This window comes from Anas platyrhynchos, chromosome 2 (assembly GCF_047663525.1).
Source record: "Anas platyrhynchos isolate ZD024472 breed Pekin duck chromosome 2, IASCAAS_PekinDuck_T2T, whole genome shotgun sequence".
NCBI classification, from domain to species: domain Eukaryota; kingdom Metazoa; phylum Chordata; class Aves; order Anseriformes; family Anatidae; genus Anas; species Anas platyrhynchos.
This window is the reverse complement of record NC_092588.1, coordinates 72359847-72379752: the sequence shown is the minus strand read 5'-3', so window position 1 is coordinate 72379752 and position 19906 is coordinate 72359847. Positions and strand designations below refer to the sequence as shown.

At 37.1% G+C, this 19906-nt stretch overlaps 1 protein-coding gene across 16 annotated transcripts in view; it reads right to left on the bottom strand.

Moving 5' to 3' along the window:
- Positions 1-19906, bottom strand: part of COBL (cordon-bleu WH2 repeat protein) — a 159392-nt gene that overhangs the window by 57844 nt on the left and 81642 nt on the right. For all 16 annotated transcript variants that reach the window (XM_072034913.1, XM_027451769.3, XM_038174013.2 and 13 more), the window contains one exon: positions 15137-15331. In XM_072034913.1, coding sequence (XP_071891014.1) covers positions 15137-15331 — 195 coding nt within the window. The remainder of the gene's footprint in view (positions 1-15136; positions 15332-19906) is intronic.

Below are 19906 nucleotides of genomic sequence, written 5' to 3'. Positions count from 1 at the left end.
TCACTGACATTAGGCATATACTGACAAAGGGAAATTCTGGGAGCTCTCAAAGAAACAGAGCTTATGAGCAATTCATGAGGCTGACCACTGTCAGTTACACTGTATTAAACTGTCTATTCAGCACTGAACTCCTAGCTTGCTTCTTTATTGGGTAGTACTCCATTACTGTTGATTAAAAACTGAGTTTCTAATCCATGAGTATGTTGTAGTGGCATTCAAAGACAGAAGTCTGATGTTTCTCAAAAACATGTCTTTATGTTGCAGAATGCATTTGAGTGGTGGGATATTTAAAGTGCCTTTAGGATGCCATGCAATGCAACAACATATTGTAAAAGCAACATACACATGGATACTAAAAAAACTGGCACATGGAAACAGCTTGAGAGAGCATATTCTTTGAAAAACTTGCCATTTTGATAAAATGCATAGAAATGACTACATTTCAAAAATTGGCAAGAGCCTTCTCTGGCTCGGTCATTTCAGTACAGTACATCTTGATTTCCTAGACCTGGATCTCACAAATGAATAGGATAAAAGTAAAAGTAAAGGGAGATTTTGAAATAAACCATATGAAGATAAGAAATGAAACTGTGATAACAAGATTGATCATCTGACATTTGGACTGACTGGACACAAGGTCTTGCTCTACATTGGACATGTCAGTCTCATACAGCGCATTTACATGGGGAGATTCCCAAGCTGCTGCCAAAATGCAGCACCAGCTAATTCACATGATGGTTTGGCTCATGTGATGGCTGCTCCCCCACCATACTCATGGCCTCTGATTCTGAGCTGCTTTTCTGCTGGAAGTGTTCAGTCTCTGTGTTAAATTGGGAAGTCAGGCTTATAATTAGCGTGCAAACCGTATTGCTCTTCTGAAAATACCATTACCATTATCATTTTAATTAGATGCCACAAAATATTGTATAATTTTGCCCACTTTTATGCTGTTTAATTTCAAATTAAATTTCTCACATTATACCATTCTGGTATTAAACAGGATTTTGTAATGAAATTTAGTGGTCATTACCAAAACTGAATCTCTGGCTGCAAAAACAGCTCAGTATTAATAACAGATAAAAAGGTCAGCATTACTGGATTTTACAGAAATTGCTACGCTCTTGTGCTTTTTTTATTCACAAAATGAAGAAGACAAAAGTCAAGGATGTCCTTGAATGCTCAGTTGATTGGCGACAGAAAGCTAAATCAGTTGACACAAGAAAGCCACTACAAGGTGAAGGGGCAAGCTCATTTTTCCGTCTGTTTTTATTGAACACACCCTTTGTGAAATGTCATGGTCAAGGGCAGTTAAAAATTAATGTCATTCTAATCTTCTTTAAACACTTTAACTTGTTCAGCTAAATGTGTCAGACAGGAAACTATCCATAAACAAATTTGAGATGTTAAATTACTAAGATAGCTGTGATTTCCTTCTTTTGCAAAATCTCATTACTAGCTGGAATATTATTTCCACTCAAGGAAGTCACTCTACAGCAGCAAATACTTTCACATGCATTGAAACATGTAGACTACACAAGTCTGCGGATGTTTGTTTTGGCAGAGAATTGAACTTCCTCTGTTTCTCTGAATACAATGTAATCCTCCTCATTTATGTCTTTATTTAGGGGAAAAAAATAAAAAACCTCAGTCACTTCAAAATCATATTTTAAACCACCACAAACTGATTTGCTATTAAGATTGATTTCTCTTCTAGAAATAGCCTACGAAGTAAAACAAAAAAAAAGGTAAAAAAGAAAAACAACTCAAAATTTTCTTTTAATGTTTCTGCTTATCTTTTCAGTTAGAGCAACAAATTTGAATAGAACAATTGAGCATTAATTAGAGTTTAAAATACACATTTGGACTGTAGCTTAATATTTCTTCTGGCAACTTTATGAATGAATTTGATAGGTGTCTGTCATACCTCCTTGAGCCACTAGTGCCTTTAGGAAAGGCCATGGCACGAGGGTTTTATGTATAATCTTTTCTTCCTCCGTATCTCATTCAGGATTACAGGCTGGTTGACTAGTTGGTCTGTTGTTCTGTCCCTAAAAATCTGAGAAATGTCATACAACAGCAGAAGATCTGCAAAATTTAGTTCGCATCTTTGTCTAATTTTCTGCTAAAAGGATGGGCTGTAATCTAACATGTTAGGGCCAGGAAGTGGAATGCAATCACACAAACATTTTATCAGAAGCAAGGAAAACCATACCCTTTCTGCTGCCAGTAAACTTCATACCTCTCTGGAGCTCAGGTTTTCCTTTACACTTAGAATTTTCTCCTGCAGAGAAAATCGATGGGAATTTCAAACAGTTAGAACAGCACCAAATCCTAAGCAACATCCTTACAATCCTTCTCAATTTAGAAAAGAGCACACCGGATTTATCTGCAGTATTCACCTTCCTTGGACAAGCCCTCTCTGTCTGCAAACACACAAAATGCCTGGGAAACCTGTTTTGGGCAGTAAGTCAAGTGATAGTTTCATGTCATCATTTCCCACTCCTCCCTGAAAATTTCCACTCAGTCTAGCTCCTTTCAGGGCTTACAAAGGGCAGCCAAAAAGCCCTGCTTCCACGATCTTGAGAAACCAAGGAAAAGGTGGAATAGCAAAATGGTATCATGGTGTAGATTAGACATATTACTATGGACTGTAGCGTTAACACAGCTCTACATCAAGCCACTCCTCACAAATACAAGATTTTTATCACCCAAAACAATGAACGGGCTCTGCCACAAATCTTGGTCTGAGAAACCCACTGTGGTATTCTGCTTCCTATCCTCGCCTGGAAGTGGCAGCAACACGCAGAAGCAACACGCAGCTGAGCAGGGCTTGGGGACAGTCTGCTGAGCTCTGATGTTCTGGTTAAGGTGGGCACACAGCAAACAGAACGACGTGCCTGTACCTTTGGGTGACCTACACTGTTGGTTCTCCAAAGAGATGAAAAACTGAAGTGTCACGCAGTCAGATGAACTGGATTTGCATTCCCCTCTCCCTGTTTTTATTATCTTCATGGTTCGACTGTGAATTAGCTCAAATGGAAAAAAGCTTTAGAAAGCAGTGAACAGTTTTTACTAGATTATACCTATTTGTGATGTTTCTCCTTGGTTTCTTATTTAGCTAAAAATGACCAGAATGCAATTAAACCTGATTTACACAGCATACATTTAATTAGTTAACTTTGGTAGTATATAAATATTTACCTTTCTAATTTAAGATATAAGAAAGGTAGAATTACAAGTGAAATCTGAAGAGTGACACAAACCCAGTTTCTAAATTAAGCAAGGTGTTAGGGTCATTTTTCACTGCTTACTGAATGCCAGTTCTTTAGAAACCTTGCAGCTTAAAATTATCTGTCTATTAACTTCCCCTAAATACCTTACCTGACAAAGTCTAATAATTACTCAACACATACTTTCTCTTTAATGAGAGTTAAAGCTTACGATGACATCAGCCTGTCCTATTTGTCTGTGACTTGCAAGCCAGATGAAGTTTACTTACTAAATGTTGCAACCCTGCCAAAATTCAGGGCTGCATAGAACAGTATGTTCGGGCCCTGATGTCTTGCCAGTTTTCAATGAAGTGCTTGACGGAGACCACATGTGGAGGTCAAGTGATACTATCATGATCTCACCAGATGGTAAATTGTGGTATTATTCCCAAGGCAGGTAGCATAATCTGTTCAGAAACAGTTGGCAGGTGATCCATGAACTCACAGCCAGAAGCAACTGGATTATTGCAAAAGATCAGGAACGTTATTGATGTTGGTGAAAAGACTTTTCCAAGAATTTTTCTTGCACATAATCTAAGGACTCAACTCTCAAGCTGTATGTTTTCTTGAAAAAAAAAAAAAAAAAGGATTTATTTTATTAACTGCTATCCTAAATTAGAAGCCTTTCCATAAACAAATCTTGTAACCTTACATGATTACATGATTATTATATGATGCATGTTAAGTGGTTAAAACAAAGACACAACAAGCTCAGTTTGCTTGGGTTCCTGTTACTACATAGGTTAGAGGGCAGGACTGGATTACTTTGCAGAGAACAGCAGGAAAGATGACCATGTCAGAAGTCACAAAATTCTTCAGGTCTTCTTTTCCTATCCTCAAATATCAATCAATCCAAACCCCAGTGTGAAACAAGCTGCACTTCACACAGTCCAGCCTTCAGTTAAAGCAGGTAAGAACTTAAAATCAGTTCTGGACTCATCTGACCTTTCCTGAAAAAAGCTGCAAAAATATTTCTAAAAATGTGACAAAGCTGCACAGTGGATTTCTCTTATGCAGTGACTTCTTCATAATATTTTTTTTCCCAATCTAGAAAAGCAATATTCTCCTTCTAATAAGGACAGGAGTTTACGGCAGGTTTTAAAATTTCAAGTTCCAATGGTACATTACCTATAAATTAACTGTGTGTTTTATCTGAGTAAAGACAAATTCTCCAATGGCCAGTGTAGAGTCAGCATTAGTTCTCCTTGTGCTTCCGAGAGGCTGCACCTTCTGGCTAACATCAAAACCTCCACTGAAATTCTACACTAACATCCTCATTCATACCGACCAAACTTCAGAAAAAAAAAATCAACTGTACTTTATCACTTTGTGACTGAGAAAGTCACGATTCCTTTTAATTAATTCATCACACCAAGAAATCTTACCGAACAAAGGAAACAGAAAATAAGTATATTAATTACCAGTTAGAAAAAATATGGACACAGAAGAAACTGGAAAGTAAGCTGCTTACATAAAAATCTAAAGATATTGAAATGTTTTCTGAAATATTATTTCTAAAATAGGACACATGCTGCTAGTAAATTAATGTGCAGCAAAACAAAGTTGAACATTAGGAGCTCTAAAGAGGTTGGGTAGCAATTTGCACAAGCTATGGAATTTCTTTAGAGATATGGAGAAAAATTATGCATTATAATTAAAATGTAATATATCCTTAAATGATACTCTTTGAAGATATTCAGAAAGTAGTCACCACAGTGCATAAATCATCTACCTTTAGCCTTTCATAAATGTTTTGAAAGAAATAAAGTTTGCTTGATTTAGTATGCATGCACCAGAAATAATTTTTAAGAGATGTTTTTCTTTTTAGAAGAGGTACCACTTACTCCCTTTAGCTAGCAGCTTTTTTTTTGAGGCTTTGATATGTTTTCTAAAATTGATTCTATGTATGACAGCAAGATAAGCCTTCAAGCCATGACTGCACTTTTCTCTCTCTTATTTTAATTTGGGCCTGCATCATTAGCCAAACTAGAGTGTACTTGTCTAGCTAAATTAAGCATCCAGACTGCACAGCAAACATTATCTGATGTTCTGTCGGCTGGTTTCATGTTTGCCATCTGAGCATTGTTTTGTCAGACATGAAAAGAACAAGTCTGGATACCTCTCACTCAACTAACTCAATGTCATGTTTAAAGCTCTTTAGGGAAAAATGAACAAATCACCTTCAAATTACAAATTAATTGTTCTGTGTTCTAATTTCATAGTCATTTACTTCAATATAGAGCATTTTAAGGACCACAGACCTCCTTTAATACTCACAATTGTTTCTAGTAATTGGTTCTGGTACATCTCAATAATGGACCCTGTAATAGGATAGCACTAGCCAGGTTCAGCTCCAGTGAAAATATTAAATAGATAAAACTTTCCAGATTTATGACTGGTTACAAAGACCATTATTTCCATAAAACTTAATTTAGTATATCACCACAGAATTTCACATCTATGAAGGGCAACAGTTTATGTACATGGCTTTTTCAACACAAAGCAATTAACTGAAAATCATTAAGAAAAGCTCTGTGCTTACACACTCATCTTAAAGAAAGAAATATTGCCTAATCCTTTTGGGAAAACTAGATAGGATCCAGGAAAGCAGCATGCTGTAATAGATCTATCTGACTTACTATCTTCTGAAAGGTAAAAATGTCATATTTGCTAAGCAAAACAATAGACCCATCACTACACAAGAAAGAAGTGTACCAACAGTCCATTCCTCAAAGGTCTTGTAATCTAGAAATCAAGCACAGAAAGACAAAAGAAAGCACAGCAAGCAAGCATCAGTAAAATAAACAGTTCATCTGCTTTTCTCTTAAAGAAAAATCTGTCCTAAGGTGATAAAGATTGATGACGGTTGGTCTTAGAAGCAACAGCTGTGAGGATAGGGCAGTGAGCATGGAAGACAGTGGCACACCTAAACGACAGCACAAAGCTACAAGTGCAGTTTTTTGGGATGGAGAATTGAAAGTACAAAACGTGACTATCCACTTGTTCATTTTTGTCTCGTGTTCCTCTTTATATCAATGAGCATACTTGACATTGACATGGATCTGATGCTGATTTCAGAAGGAATAGGATCAAATCTTTCCTGATGCTGCCTTGCATTTTTTTTTTTTTGGTTTCAGTGAAGGGCATGTGTTCAATGGAGTGCACTGGACATCAGCTACACAGCTCCCAGCTATCTGCAATTTGAGCTGCCCTCCTGCATCTCCCCATTTTGAGATGCAGCCTGAAAATATAACCCTCCTGAAGGTCACTTTGATGCTGCAGTTACAACACTTGCGTTGAAACACATATACCAGGGAAGTTGCTTCAGGGGTCATCCTGGAAAGTGATTATTGCTCACATCATTTACTGGCAAAACTTATGACCTCATTCTGCAAATGCAAACCTTTGCACTTAGGACCACAAAATAGAGAGCAAAGATGGGAATAGGAATCAAAGACAGCTACTTCTGTATTAACAAGAGGCATGTTGCCTGGTTAGCTAAGTAGTAGTGATCTAGTGAATTCATTGAGAATGTGTATGACTTCACAGTTATCTACACAGAGTATCACCTGCTTGTTGAGCAGAGGAAAAAGAGCCCATCCCATCCATGAACTCTCAACATCTACAGCGATGTATAAATGAAGTTAATAAGCTTCTAAATAACATTTCAGATGACAGAATGACTGGAATAAAAGTGCCGAAACAATTGGGACAGTAAAAGCCTAATGGAAAGTTTCTTAACTACCATACAGTATTTGCAGCCTATGCCATCCAAAATAAGTGGTTTCTACATGAATTTGCAGTGAAATACAGAGGAATAGATACAATTTCCATTCCTAGTGGGTTAGTCCATTAATTATCTATTTACTTGTTGTCTATTGACACAGAGAGAAAGACTCAGCTACTCTTTGATTGTATCAAAATACTGACTAATGCCAATTGCGTCACAAGTCCCCAGCCTCTTGATCTGGCACTGTACAGTAGTACAATGTACACTACAGCAACTAATATCCAAACTCTAACACAAAAATGAGGAAGAGAGAATGATTTAACAAGTTTTCTTAGGATCTGTACCCCCTCTATAATCTTTACTATTATATCCCACTGTAAGCTCAAGAACTCTGAAAAGTAACATTAGGTTTATTTTTAAACCATGACAGGACATCTCATACATCCTTGACTACCTGCTGCTGACTTCTTAATGTAAGAAGAGGATTTCTTCATTATGCTTACATAATTTGGGCACCTGAGGGTTGTTTTTTTTTCCAAGAAAAAAGCATCTTTAACAAAAATTCGGTATCCCTGTCCTCGTGACAAAATATTGCTGAGAGGTATCACACATCGCCTGAGGGTTCAATCAAGTCTGCCGCTAACACCAGTGAAGATTATGATCTAGTAGTCACGATGTCCTCTGTTAAAAAACAAAGACTAAGGATCTTTAAAAATAACACGTGCCATTCACATTTCAGGCCTTCTTAATACACAAAAAGAAAACTGCACCAGAACATACAAAAAAGGGGTACAAAGCCAGTCACTAAATTCTTTTTATTCAACTTTAAAACAAACAAACAAAAAACTAAAAAGTTAAGTGCTTTCCCTCCTCTTTTAGAAGAAATCTTGCTTTCATATCCTCAGGGAGCTTACGGAAAATTGAGAAGTGATCTACAAGATGCAGTATTTTGTAGAACTAAAGGACACATTTTGAAAAACAGCTTTTTCCTGCAGCAGAAACTGATTCATTGCATCCTTCCTCAGAATGTGAGAAAAAGTATCTGTTATTCTCAAGGGAGACTTCTGGATGCTCCACATAAAAAACAAACCAAAACAAAAACACACAAAAATCCACAAAAAATGCAGAAAAAACACACCACAAAAGACCCCCACCCACCACCACCAAAAAAAACCCAACCACATCCACAGAACACTTAAGGGGAAAGGAAATGTGTCATAAGAGAAAGGTTGAGAAGACCTCACCCAGAAGACCTCTGAGTCAAAAGAAACCTCCCTTCCTCTCTGAAAGATGATAAAAAAAACAAGCACTCATATCTTGTTGACTTCTAGCAGACATTTCTGGCTTAGGTGTAACCTATGGAAGGGAGATAACTGATAACTGAGTCCACCCACCCTTTTGTTGAATTATGGGCTCCCTATTAACAAAGAATACAACTGTCAGATGATCTCCACCATGAACTGCTCATTACCTTTCACTTTACGTAGAAATACAAAAAGATTGAATTTAAAAGGGAAGCAAATACCTGTAGCAGAATCCTATTCTGCTGCATTATGAAAAAACAAGCTCTCCTCGTTCCCCAGGTAGGCATGAGTATAATCATTTGTGCAAAAGTAGGATCGACCAGCTTAGTAAATCTAAACAGATATGAAATTTTGCCCCTTGGGACACAGAGCTCTGGTTAAGAGTAGGGTCTGCACAGCAGTGAACTGGAGCACATGCACAAAGGAGGAGGTAGAAAGACTACTCAGGAAGAGTGGTCAGGCATAGGGACAGGTTGCCCAGGGAGGTGGTGGGGTCACTGACCCTGGGGGTGTTCAAGAAAAGGTTGGACGTGGTGCTTGGGAACATGGTTTAGTGGGTGACCAGATGGTCTTGGAGGTCTTTTCCAAACTTAACGATTCCATGATTCTAATACAATAATCTGGTCAGAACAGGGTGCTGACAAAGATGATTGCAGCATCATCTCTAGACACCTGTCTACTATAAACCTCAGTTCTGCAGGTATCCACAGTAACTTTTCTCATTCAGTTGTGATTCCATCCCTCAGTTTCACTACAATTGCAATACCTGCTGGTATCATGACTCTCCTTTAAAATGATGCTTCTGACAGTCCGAGAAAACCTGTCAGAATAAAATGCACAAACAGAAGAAGGCACATCCACAGAAGCACAGTCTCTTTGCTAAACACTCAGCTGTTTCTTAGAAGTGAGCAAACTGCAGGAGTATTATTATTATTTTAAATGTCAAACTGATCCAGAGTATCTAGCAACAAAGCAGATTCAAGAAACTTTAACCCATGCAGCAAACAGAGAGCTCTACCGATGGCCTCTTCACTGACACAGCTGCACATACTATGAACCAACTTTACCCTTCACTGCCCTACAGCATTGGTATCCATTGCGTTAGGGTCTAATTTGCAGCCCTATGGAAATACGTCACTTTGAAAACCTGATGTGAACAGCAGTAACAGTGTGATTTCATACCAATCGAGATTATCCCTGCAGTCAGCACACCACAAATCAGTGCCCTTAGATAATGAAGACGTAAGGTGGAAGAGTGGTAATCACTTAGTGGAAATGAGTGTGAAAGATATCTGCTAAAAATCGAAGTATGCTGGGTAGACGTGAACAGCAGAAACACTTCCTTTGCTCAGATTTTTATATGAACAATTTCAATTTAAACTTCTTTTGCAACAGAAGGTGGCATAGTGAAGAATAATATGATAATAAAATCACCGTGTCCAGATACTGAGTTGCTGAGCAACCAGACGTAGCTTCTGACATCTTAAAAGTTCAGCAAACATCAAGCTACAAACTCAGCTTCCTAATTATGGACAGCAAGGCTAACCGTTTCTAAAAATCATGGCCACTGTTTAAAGTATATTTTACTTCTAAGGAAGATCATGAATCATATTTCCAAATGGCTCCCAAGTTCACCCCTGTGGCATACTCACATGTACATGGGACTTTTGAGAAATGCAAATTCAGGGACTGATTCTGGAAATCCAGGTGAGTGTATGGTTTAACAATTCTTTGAACAGATTTCCTCTGTTAATTATGATTTCAACATAATTTTATTCATATATTTCCTTCACTGCCTTCCCTTTATTTTTACTACTTGAACATTATTCCGTGGTTCTCACTGGCAGTATCAACAGCAGGTATGTTTTCCCTACCCAGTGCCCATGTGCAGTGTGATTTGGAGTACTCCAGGGTTGCCTGCAAATGGACATAAATTCAATGGCTTTCAACATGGTATTTCATTTCATTAGCATATCTCATCCTTTGGACACAGTCTTAATGTGTTCCATAAACCAGATGGGACGCACCTTTCACCGATATATTCCATTTATATTGGTTTATATATAAGAGGACAATGAGTGGTACCGTAGCACAACTTCTCCTGTGAGAAAGGCGTAATTACCAAAGGCATGACAATGCTTCTCAGCGCCCAGGATGCCTAACCCAGGGGCCTGCCATCTCAGTGGCACTTCTCTAGTGGAGTGGTGGTGGAAAAGGAAGTCTTGGAAGCATAAGATGTGCCGGAGCAGAGGAACATGAGCCATGGGAAGCTGCTGTCTCCCAAAAGAGTACAGAAACATTTGAAAAGAATAAAAAAAAAAAAGAAAACAACAACAAGAACAAAACACCCTTGTGTGGTTGTCAAGAGAATTTTTTAACTAAGATGGTAAAAAATAACTTTTCCTCTGCATTTGCATATTTTTAGTTTTCTTCATTTAATAAAAGATGTACAGCAAATGCTGAAATATCTTCTCCAAATATACAAGAAATTTAGCAAATTTTTAACGAGTATTTTTTTTCTCCAGGAAAGATAAAAAATCTCACTTATATTTGTTGATGTTAAAACTATCATCGTAAAGCTATCTTCTCATTTAGACATAAAACTGGTCACAAATAAACCGGAGGTAGGGAGAACAAAACCTGCCAGAAATGCTCTGAGTAAGCTTGTGATTCTCTTTGGCTGCAATATTCCTTTTTATTCACATGAGTAAGCCTCTTCAACAAGCTATTCTTGGTGAGAAAATATCACCCTTGATAAAACACTGGGGGCAAGTGGTCTCTTCTAAAGGAATGGCCTTGAGCAAGAATGATGAGTCAACAACTGTCCTCAGCAATCCAAGCTGAGATCTACATGGAGAAGAAAGGTACGTAAGAAGCAAGGCAAACCCCACAGCATGTCACATATGTTTGTTTGTTTGCAGCAACATCCAGGAAATCATATAAACATGGGGAAAAAATACATTTTTTGGTGCCTTCTGAAAACGTGAGGCCATTTCTTCACCTACACTAGGAGCAAAGATGCAATTTTTAATTGAACCCACTGTCTTGCCATGTTGGCAACTAAAATTAAAAACTACAAAACAAATGCTAGGATATTTATGTTTGCTATATTGCCCCATTCTTCATTCAGTACAGGAATTTGACTGGCTAATAACAAATCCCAGATGCCTCCCGTTACATCTACATATTATATGAAAGTGCTTCTGTTCTGAAAATCACAGCAGCTGAAACAGCACATGGCTCCTTTATCACAGTCTACAAATTGCATTTCTGGCTTCTGGAGTTGACATTAGAGCTATTAAAAAGATGGAGGCACTGAAGAGCCCTCTTCTAATTCTGATGTTGTCTCCAAAAAGCCTCATGATTTTACTCTGAATAAACCACTCAATTTCATAGAAAAGGCTCTTACAGAAAGCCCCTGAGGCCTAATTTATCATCTCCCCTCACTCTAATTTCTGTACTTTTCCATACACACTGAAAATAAAAAGTGATTATTCCCATAAACTTATTTGCCAGTGCACATTAGTCTTGACCTCCAAAAGACTTAAATACTCAATTCTGGAATTCTTCCAAGAAATGACCCAAACCACACTTTTTCTTTTAAAGAGAGGCCAGTGAATAAGCCCCTGAGATGTGCTTAATTCTGTCAGACTTCATGTGTGGCTTCTCTCCATGTGCTCTATAATGGAATACTCATACAGATTTTCTCTTATGTGTTTTGCCTACATAGCACATGCTTTTTGGGTTGTGAACCCAGTTTTTAATATGCCTACAATAAGGTAGCCCCAAATTTTGCTAGCACATCCTCTAAAATTCTGTAACTGTTTGCAAAAAAGTGTAAAAGAGTTTCTTTTTTTTTTTTTTTCCACCACTCCATGCTCTTTTTACTCTATACATTCGAACACTTAATGGTAAAACAGTGATATCTGAACAGTGTTATGACAAAGTGTTACTACTACACCTTGGTCTTTTAAAAAATATTTTTTCAAAGGGCTTCTCATTATTCTAAATTGCATCACTTGGGAGATGTTTACAAAAAGGGGGAAAAAGTCTCCAGGGAAGAAATCCATAAACTCCTTTCTTTGACTGAATTCCTTTGTAAAGTACTTCGTGTATGCACAGCACACTCTGAAACATCGCTCAATTGCACTTCGAACTGAAATAAATACTTGCTAGAAGAGATTTAATACAGTTACAGAGGAAATACTACCTCTCAATAGACATGGAAATGGGAAGACTAGAAACGGACCAGGAAAACTAATGATGCTGCAGTAAAAAGTAATTAAAGTTACTGCAGGGGCCTTACCCTCAAGGAGGTAAATTACTGTAAGAAACAAAAGCTGCACAACAGCAAAAATACATTGCCATGATCCACCTATCCAGAAAAAAACAAGCAGAGAAAATATAAATTTAGAAGTATAAACATCCTTTCATACACACAGAAATTTCTTAGTACAATTACTAGGTAGGGCGATTACATGTATACTCCCAAAGCTTTATGTATGCCATAAAGAAAAGAGAATGCCCTAGAGCTTAACAATGGGTTAAAAATAATGGGCTTGTTAGGTTGGAAAGTCAAACTACGTGTATCCGTAACAGCTCCATTATTTGCTTTTCTATGCAGCTTTATGGAAGGAGATAGTTTAAAAAAGAAAAATCCTTCTGAAAGTTCAGAATACCACTGTTTTAATTTTCTATTAATGTGCTAGCTTCACTGGAAATAAACATGTTCCCCTTTTGCAGGATCTTCCTGTTAGTAACAGTTGCACATAAATAAAGTTTTCTAAACAAACATCTTATCTTTTTATGGAAGGAAGTCCATTAATAAGGAATTGACGTCCTTCCCTGAAAAAAAAAAAATCAGTGCTAATTCTTTCCCATAAACTAAAGAAATAAACTTACACCCTGAGATTTTTTACTCTATTTTCACAGCAAACTGGATAGTCTGCACGTAGATAAAATAGAACTGTTTGGGTTTTCATGTAAACAATATTCCTGTTGCTACCTTGTCACAGAATACGCAATAACTAATCTCTTCCCTCAGTTTTTGATTGCTTCATTTCAACTGTACTTCACTCATTCCCGTTTGAACTACAGCGCAGCCTGTGAGCCACTTTCAATCTGGGAGCTTCAGAAGCACATAATAACTGTTTAATATTTTGATGTGGGCAACTGTTTTCAGAAAGATGTCCATTACCCAACAAATGCAGGCAAACTAACTCTAGCAAATGTGCCCATAATATACCATACTCTTCAATAGCTTTGTCAGCTCCACACAACAGTTCAATTGACTAAAATTAATTTTGCTATGGAATATCCTCTGATGCAACCTTCATCTCTTTCCTTTTGTCCAAAGCAGCTTTTCCTTTAGACTATGAGACTTTGAAGTTGCCACTGTACTGTATGCTACTTTTGACAAATTAACACTTTTTTTCCCCAATGGATTCAGAAAGCCAGCATTTCCATCTATTTGCAACAATGTTGATGCTAAAATGTTTAATAAGAGTTTAGCTTCTCACTGTTTTTGTCTAAAACAATTTAAAATGTCAATGCCACAATGCACAGAGATAAGCCTAAGAGAATGGCAGAGTAACACATTATGTGATGACTATACTTGTATAAACTTAATATTTTTATTGACCACATTGAACGTTTAACTTCAGGGGACACAAAAAACCCATCACAGTATCTACAGTGAGAATTTCAAAAGGACTTTTTTTTTTAAATGGTGCACCAAACGTTGAAAAGTAATATAATTATTTCTCTAGAGCTATATCTGTAGATGAGTGTTCTACCAATGGCACCTAACCGTATTTTGAAAGATGAAGCACCATCATGTCCCACCAATCATGCTTTTGCCTATCCTAAGAATGGGAAAGTGAAATCCGATAATCCATTACAAAGTCCATGCATCAACTTTGCTTACACAATGCCTCATTGGAAAAGGCACTGAAGGTATGTCTAATGCAGGTAAATAGAAGAGTGACAGGGAGTAAGACTGAGCACTAGACTCCTCCTCATCAGCTACAATGACCTCAAACATTCCTCCTTGACTCCATTTTGGACTAATAGAGTTCACTTTCCAAAAATAAATCTGCTACAGATATGACAAGCCCTAACCAAATAGAACCAGTCCACATTACATGACCTTGAAGGTCAACTGGTTCCTTGCATTTTATTTGGCATCCATATCTAGTTTTATGCAGTGTCTATTAAAGTTTACATTTAGAATAGAATGGTTTTGTTGATGGTGGAACCAGTAGTCTTTATGTGATTGTGCACGTTTAGTAACACTTTTCCACTTAACTCCATTCTTTTCAGATGGTTAGGTCCTGAAAAAGGTTTTTCTTCTCAATTTGTGTTTAATTCAGCTGACTGTGTCATGGAACATTGAACCTTTTTAAAGGGAAAACAGAACACCACTTTAACATATCTCATGGCACAACTGGGAAACAGGGCAGATCTTCTAGTATCCAGCACAGGAAACAATCCAATAAAGCTATCTAGTCCCCCTGTATAACTACCAACTTCTCTATCCTTACTTCTTCATCCTCCTCCTTTTTTACAATAATGCTTCACATAACTTTTCTCATTCAGAAGAACTCTTGATAGTGGGAAAAGCTTGGGGAGGTCTCAAGAGAGCTAAATAAAGTATGTACAAACCCAACGCTTTTTCTAATTTTATTTGGTAAGATTAATTTTGGTAAGTGCTGTGAAGACCTGCTGCAGTTACTTGCTAACCAACCGATGTGTGAATGACTGCAGCTCTGACAAATGAACTGAGGGTAGTCAGCACATTCAGCAAAGAAGCTGATTTCTGTGGTTTCAGTTACCTGTACTGCCATCTTTTCCTGTCCGCTCATCTCCATGTTCTGCAACGGAGGTGTCACAACTGGAGGAGGAGGTGCTCTGCGCTTTTTCACTTCTGGGTTTGCTGTCATTCCTGAGATGTTACCGAGGGACAGCGATGAACCCAGGCTACTGGAACGAGAATTCACCGAAGGAGAGTTTGGTGCCGTGGAAAAACCCTGTAAATGGATTAACATCTTGGATTAAAATCACTTTTTAAAAACAATGGGAAAGAAAGAAGAAAAACAAGACACATCTGGTTACCGTTTAAACAATGATATGAATAGTCATATACGTTTCTTTGCCAAACTTGCTGAATTGCAAACTGTAACTTTTGGACACTTCTAAAGGTCAACTGGAACAAAGCTTACAGGCAGAATTAATAAATCAGAAGGCACTATGAGCACCTACTGCAGCTTAACAATACTGATGACAGGAACACTACTGCTGTTTGCTATTTAAAATATAAGCTTAAATTACATGTAGCACACATTTCTGAAAGCCAGATTTACTCTCAAGTGAGAACACAATATTAATCAGATGCTGCCTGTATACCAGGCTTGTCTATTTTGTTATTGATATGCTTGATTTACCTAAGACTTCTCTGCAGCTTTACAGAAGAAAAACACTTCTACCGATAAATTATTTCAAATTTACATGAAAAATCAAGCATAAGTATTTACAATCTGCTAAAGCCAACCAATGAATCTGGTCAAAAGACATCCCACTGACAGGTACCACTCTGGATTTAAACAGGCCCAGATGAAAGGAGAAGCAGAAACTATCTCAGCAATTCCTTAATGTTAAAATTTACTTAGGCTCAAAACTTAATGAAATCAATGGAAAAATATCACTGATTTCTGAACAAGACCTTCCTACATTTTTATATTAATATTCAATCAGAAATACATACAGTCATACAGTAGTAAATCCATCAATAGAAGTGGACTAGGAAACAAGATTACTTGAAAATGTGCATTTTTATTTTAGTTTGGACAATTGAAATTCAACTTATTTGCATTTTTAAATTTGCTAATGATGATCTTGCAAATACATTTCCCTCAAAACCTGTTAGTTCCCTTTCGCTATTTATATTAAGAGAAGCCTCCATTACTATTTAATTAAGCTATGAGACAGTTGTTTCTTCTCAGAAATGGCTTCTGTGAAATCATTACTGATACCAACCCACTATGAGCTGGAGCAAGATACCTACTCTCGAAGTGAAGGTTGATGACCATGGCTGATAATGCTGTTCTTATCACAACAGAACATGCTACTGCATGTGCAAAACTCACCCATCCAGGATGTAAAGCTCTCAGGTGAAATTTTGTCCAAGACCACAGAATACATACTAGCAGGAAACTAAAGACCACCACAAATCTCATCACTTTCCAAATAAAAGAGGCTGTTCTTTCAACCTAAGTTCTCTAGTCTGGGAAGTGGAGGAAATGCTCTCCCTCATTTGTATGACTGCTTCATTACTGTGGTGGATATGCATGAGATAGTAGGATAATTCTTTTCTACAAGTGTAAAATCTTAGGTAAAAATTTAAAACATGGGGCATTGAGCTCAAAAAGACAATTAATTTAATTTGAGCACTGTAGAGGAAGCACTCATGAAACATAAAGAGCTAGAATATATAGCATCACAAAATATACACACATAATACAAGTTCCTGACTGCCTAGCAAGGTTCAGTATTTTGTAGATTCCTATGAAAGCAACTGAAAATGGTAATCCAGATAACAAATTGTTTTGTGTCCTGACCTCCATGTGATAATTACCACTGACTTAAAACTATTTGCTGGACTTTTTGGTTACCTTTTACTTTGCACACTGCACAGACTTCACAATATTTAGCACAAACAATGCATAGTACCAGCCTCCTCTGATCACTTGTAGTTTTACTAAACGATTAGAGCAGCATTTGCCAGATCTTTTTCATGACTAATTTATCTGAACTGACTAGCATCAATAGTTTTTTTCACCTTTCTAGCAAATGAACAAAAAAGCTCTAATTGGAAGGTGGGGTTTAAGAGACTTGGTCTAATCTTATAAATTAATAAGCTTTTTCCTTGCTCCTACATCTCAGGCAGTGGGAAAAATAATGATCTACTCTAAAACCTATTAAGTTTCAAGTTGATCACAGTCCATATTATACCTGGTTCTATAAAATAAACTTTGTTCACTCCCGAAGAAATGATTGGGTTCACATGGTGAAATACACAGTAGTCTCCTTTTCCCACACACTTACAAAAGGACTGAACAAAATCATTTTAAGTTTATTCTACAGGCTATGCTTTTGTGACTGTTTTAATTCTTTGATTTTCCTTACTGTATTAAAAGGTTGAGAAAATTTGTTCACAGATTTACAGATAAATAAAAACAATAAATAACCCAAAATCTTCCCTCCCAGCATTACGAATACAATGTACTGATAAGAACATAGGATGTACCTAGATTTAAATTAATATCCCATTCAATTCTAACTCAGTGTCTTGTGGTTCCCTTTTCAGGCACTTTCAGATCACTGTGAAGGAATGCAGTCATGAATAACTAAACATTTTAACCTATTTTTCTAAAGCTTAAATTTCCTAAGAGAAGATACAAGGAAAAAAAAAAGTAATACTAATATGAAACTGTAAATAGTCTATAATAAAAAGACTTTATCAAGAGAAAAAAATGAAAAACTTGGAAATTCCTCTACATTTTCATCACCCAGTCCAACCTTGATATCAAGCCCTTTATTTACTGAGTGAGAGTTTCAAGAATATTCATGTTGAGACTTTTCCCCTACAATAAAAACACACTACATCTTCCAAGGGAATGGATTGAGAAAAACATCAAAGTAGTTTTGAAAGCCCCATCATTCAGCAGTGAGAGCTCTGTCTAACTGGAGGCATATCTTCTAGGTCTCCCACAAGTGGAGCTCTTTTCATTATCTTTAAGAAAAAAAAAAATACACCTTTGGACACGAACCATTGATACAAGTGTTTTTGGCATTCATTTGGATTTATTTGTTGTTGTAAATCTGACCCAGAGAGACAACACCTTACCCAGCTCTAAAATATTTTAGGTTAGGTTAGATGTATTGCAGCTTCTTTTCAAATCACTGGATTTTGGAGACAGCTTTCAGACAGGTTAGTAAAGCAACAAGTAAAAGCATAAAACATTAACTAAGCAAACTTGCAGGGACCTGATATGCACAAGTCATTTGCCCAAATTCCCTCTCATTTGTTCTTGTTTTAATTTGTTATCAGTGGACCTATTTCAGTGGGACTACTCAAATTATAGCAGCATAGGTGAGAGGAAAACCAAACTCAAGCACTACAGCCAATATAGTTTTCTGAAGAAGACAGCCCTTATCTCCTGTTTCATTTGATAACAACAGGCTACGGTTAATGTTTTGTTCAGAATCAAATTTGGCTCCTACAATCTGTGTGTTTTGTAACTATGCTGCAGAAAAAAAAAAAAATCAAAAAAAATCAGGGCAATGAATTATATAAAGAGCTTTTCAAAATGTCTCCCGACTCGTAAAATCATAGTCTTTGCTAGACCACTGGTATTACAGCACTTTTCCTGCCATTCTAACAATTAAGTAATGCAAACTAGCAAGAAAAAAAGTTTCCTCTTCTTTTTTCAAATTAAGCTGAAGCAAACAAACACAGATGGACCAGCATAGGTCACCAGTAAACCTGGCCTCTAATTGAGCAGGTGTCTTGAACAGGTCCTAAACTACAACCCCAGACCAAAGTCCATTTCAGTTCCATGAAGCAGATGTTGGAAGGAAGCAAGGAACAGCTACATCTGTTCTGATGTATACATTGTTTAGTGTTACACTTGCCTTGGAGTTTTTTCCTGCTCTTTAAACTTCTGAAATACAAGGGACCTTCTTTATTGTTAATGCATATGACTCTTTAGGGATAAGCAGTTTAATTTCTGTGTTTTCCTCCCAGTTCTTATAGTGGAAAATTAGCTTTCGAAGACCTTTTGGATGGCCAGTACTGCTTAAAACACAGAAGCATAAAGGCTCAGAGTAACCCAGTGACTTAGGCATACCAATACCATGTTCAAAAGAATTTGACTTTCCATAAGACTACCAAAGGCCATAGCCCACTGAACTCAAGACAGGTTATGAGTCTAAAGCAGAGGCCAATCTGTGTTCCTAGACCATCACCCTGCAATGCAATTACAAAATGCCTTTTGCAAACTATTCGCTTTTTAAGGATGAACAGGAGCTCTCACATCTTACAGGTACTTCTGAAAAAAAATACATAACGATCGTATTAATAAACAAATTTAACTTTAATCTATTAAAAATCCATTAATATGTAACAGTACTGTTGTGAGAATTCTGTTTTACAAAAACAGGTACCTATAAAAAGGGAAGTCAGCTTATGTTTGTTTCCAAAAGATATCCCTGATATAAAACTCGTTTACCCAAAGCCCTGTTATTAGCATTTCCTTGATTTTCTGATGACACTAAGTGGCATTTAAAGGTCAGCAAGGAAGAGACTGCAGCTTGCCTGTGAGAGCGATCTGACTTCCCGTTCCCTGTCCACACCGGTCAATAAAAATTTTTCAAAATGTCAAGTTCTTTTCTTGTGAGGTTGCTATAGCCAGGGCTTTCTTCCGCAGCTCTCTGCCAAAACTCACATGCTTGAGCTCTCAGTCTTGTTATGCAACTTCCTTCTGAGAAGTTTTTAAATCAAAGGTAATCAGTTGGGTTGTTTTTTAGCACGTGATGTATGGGAC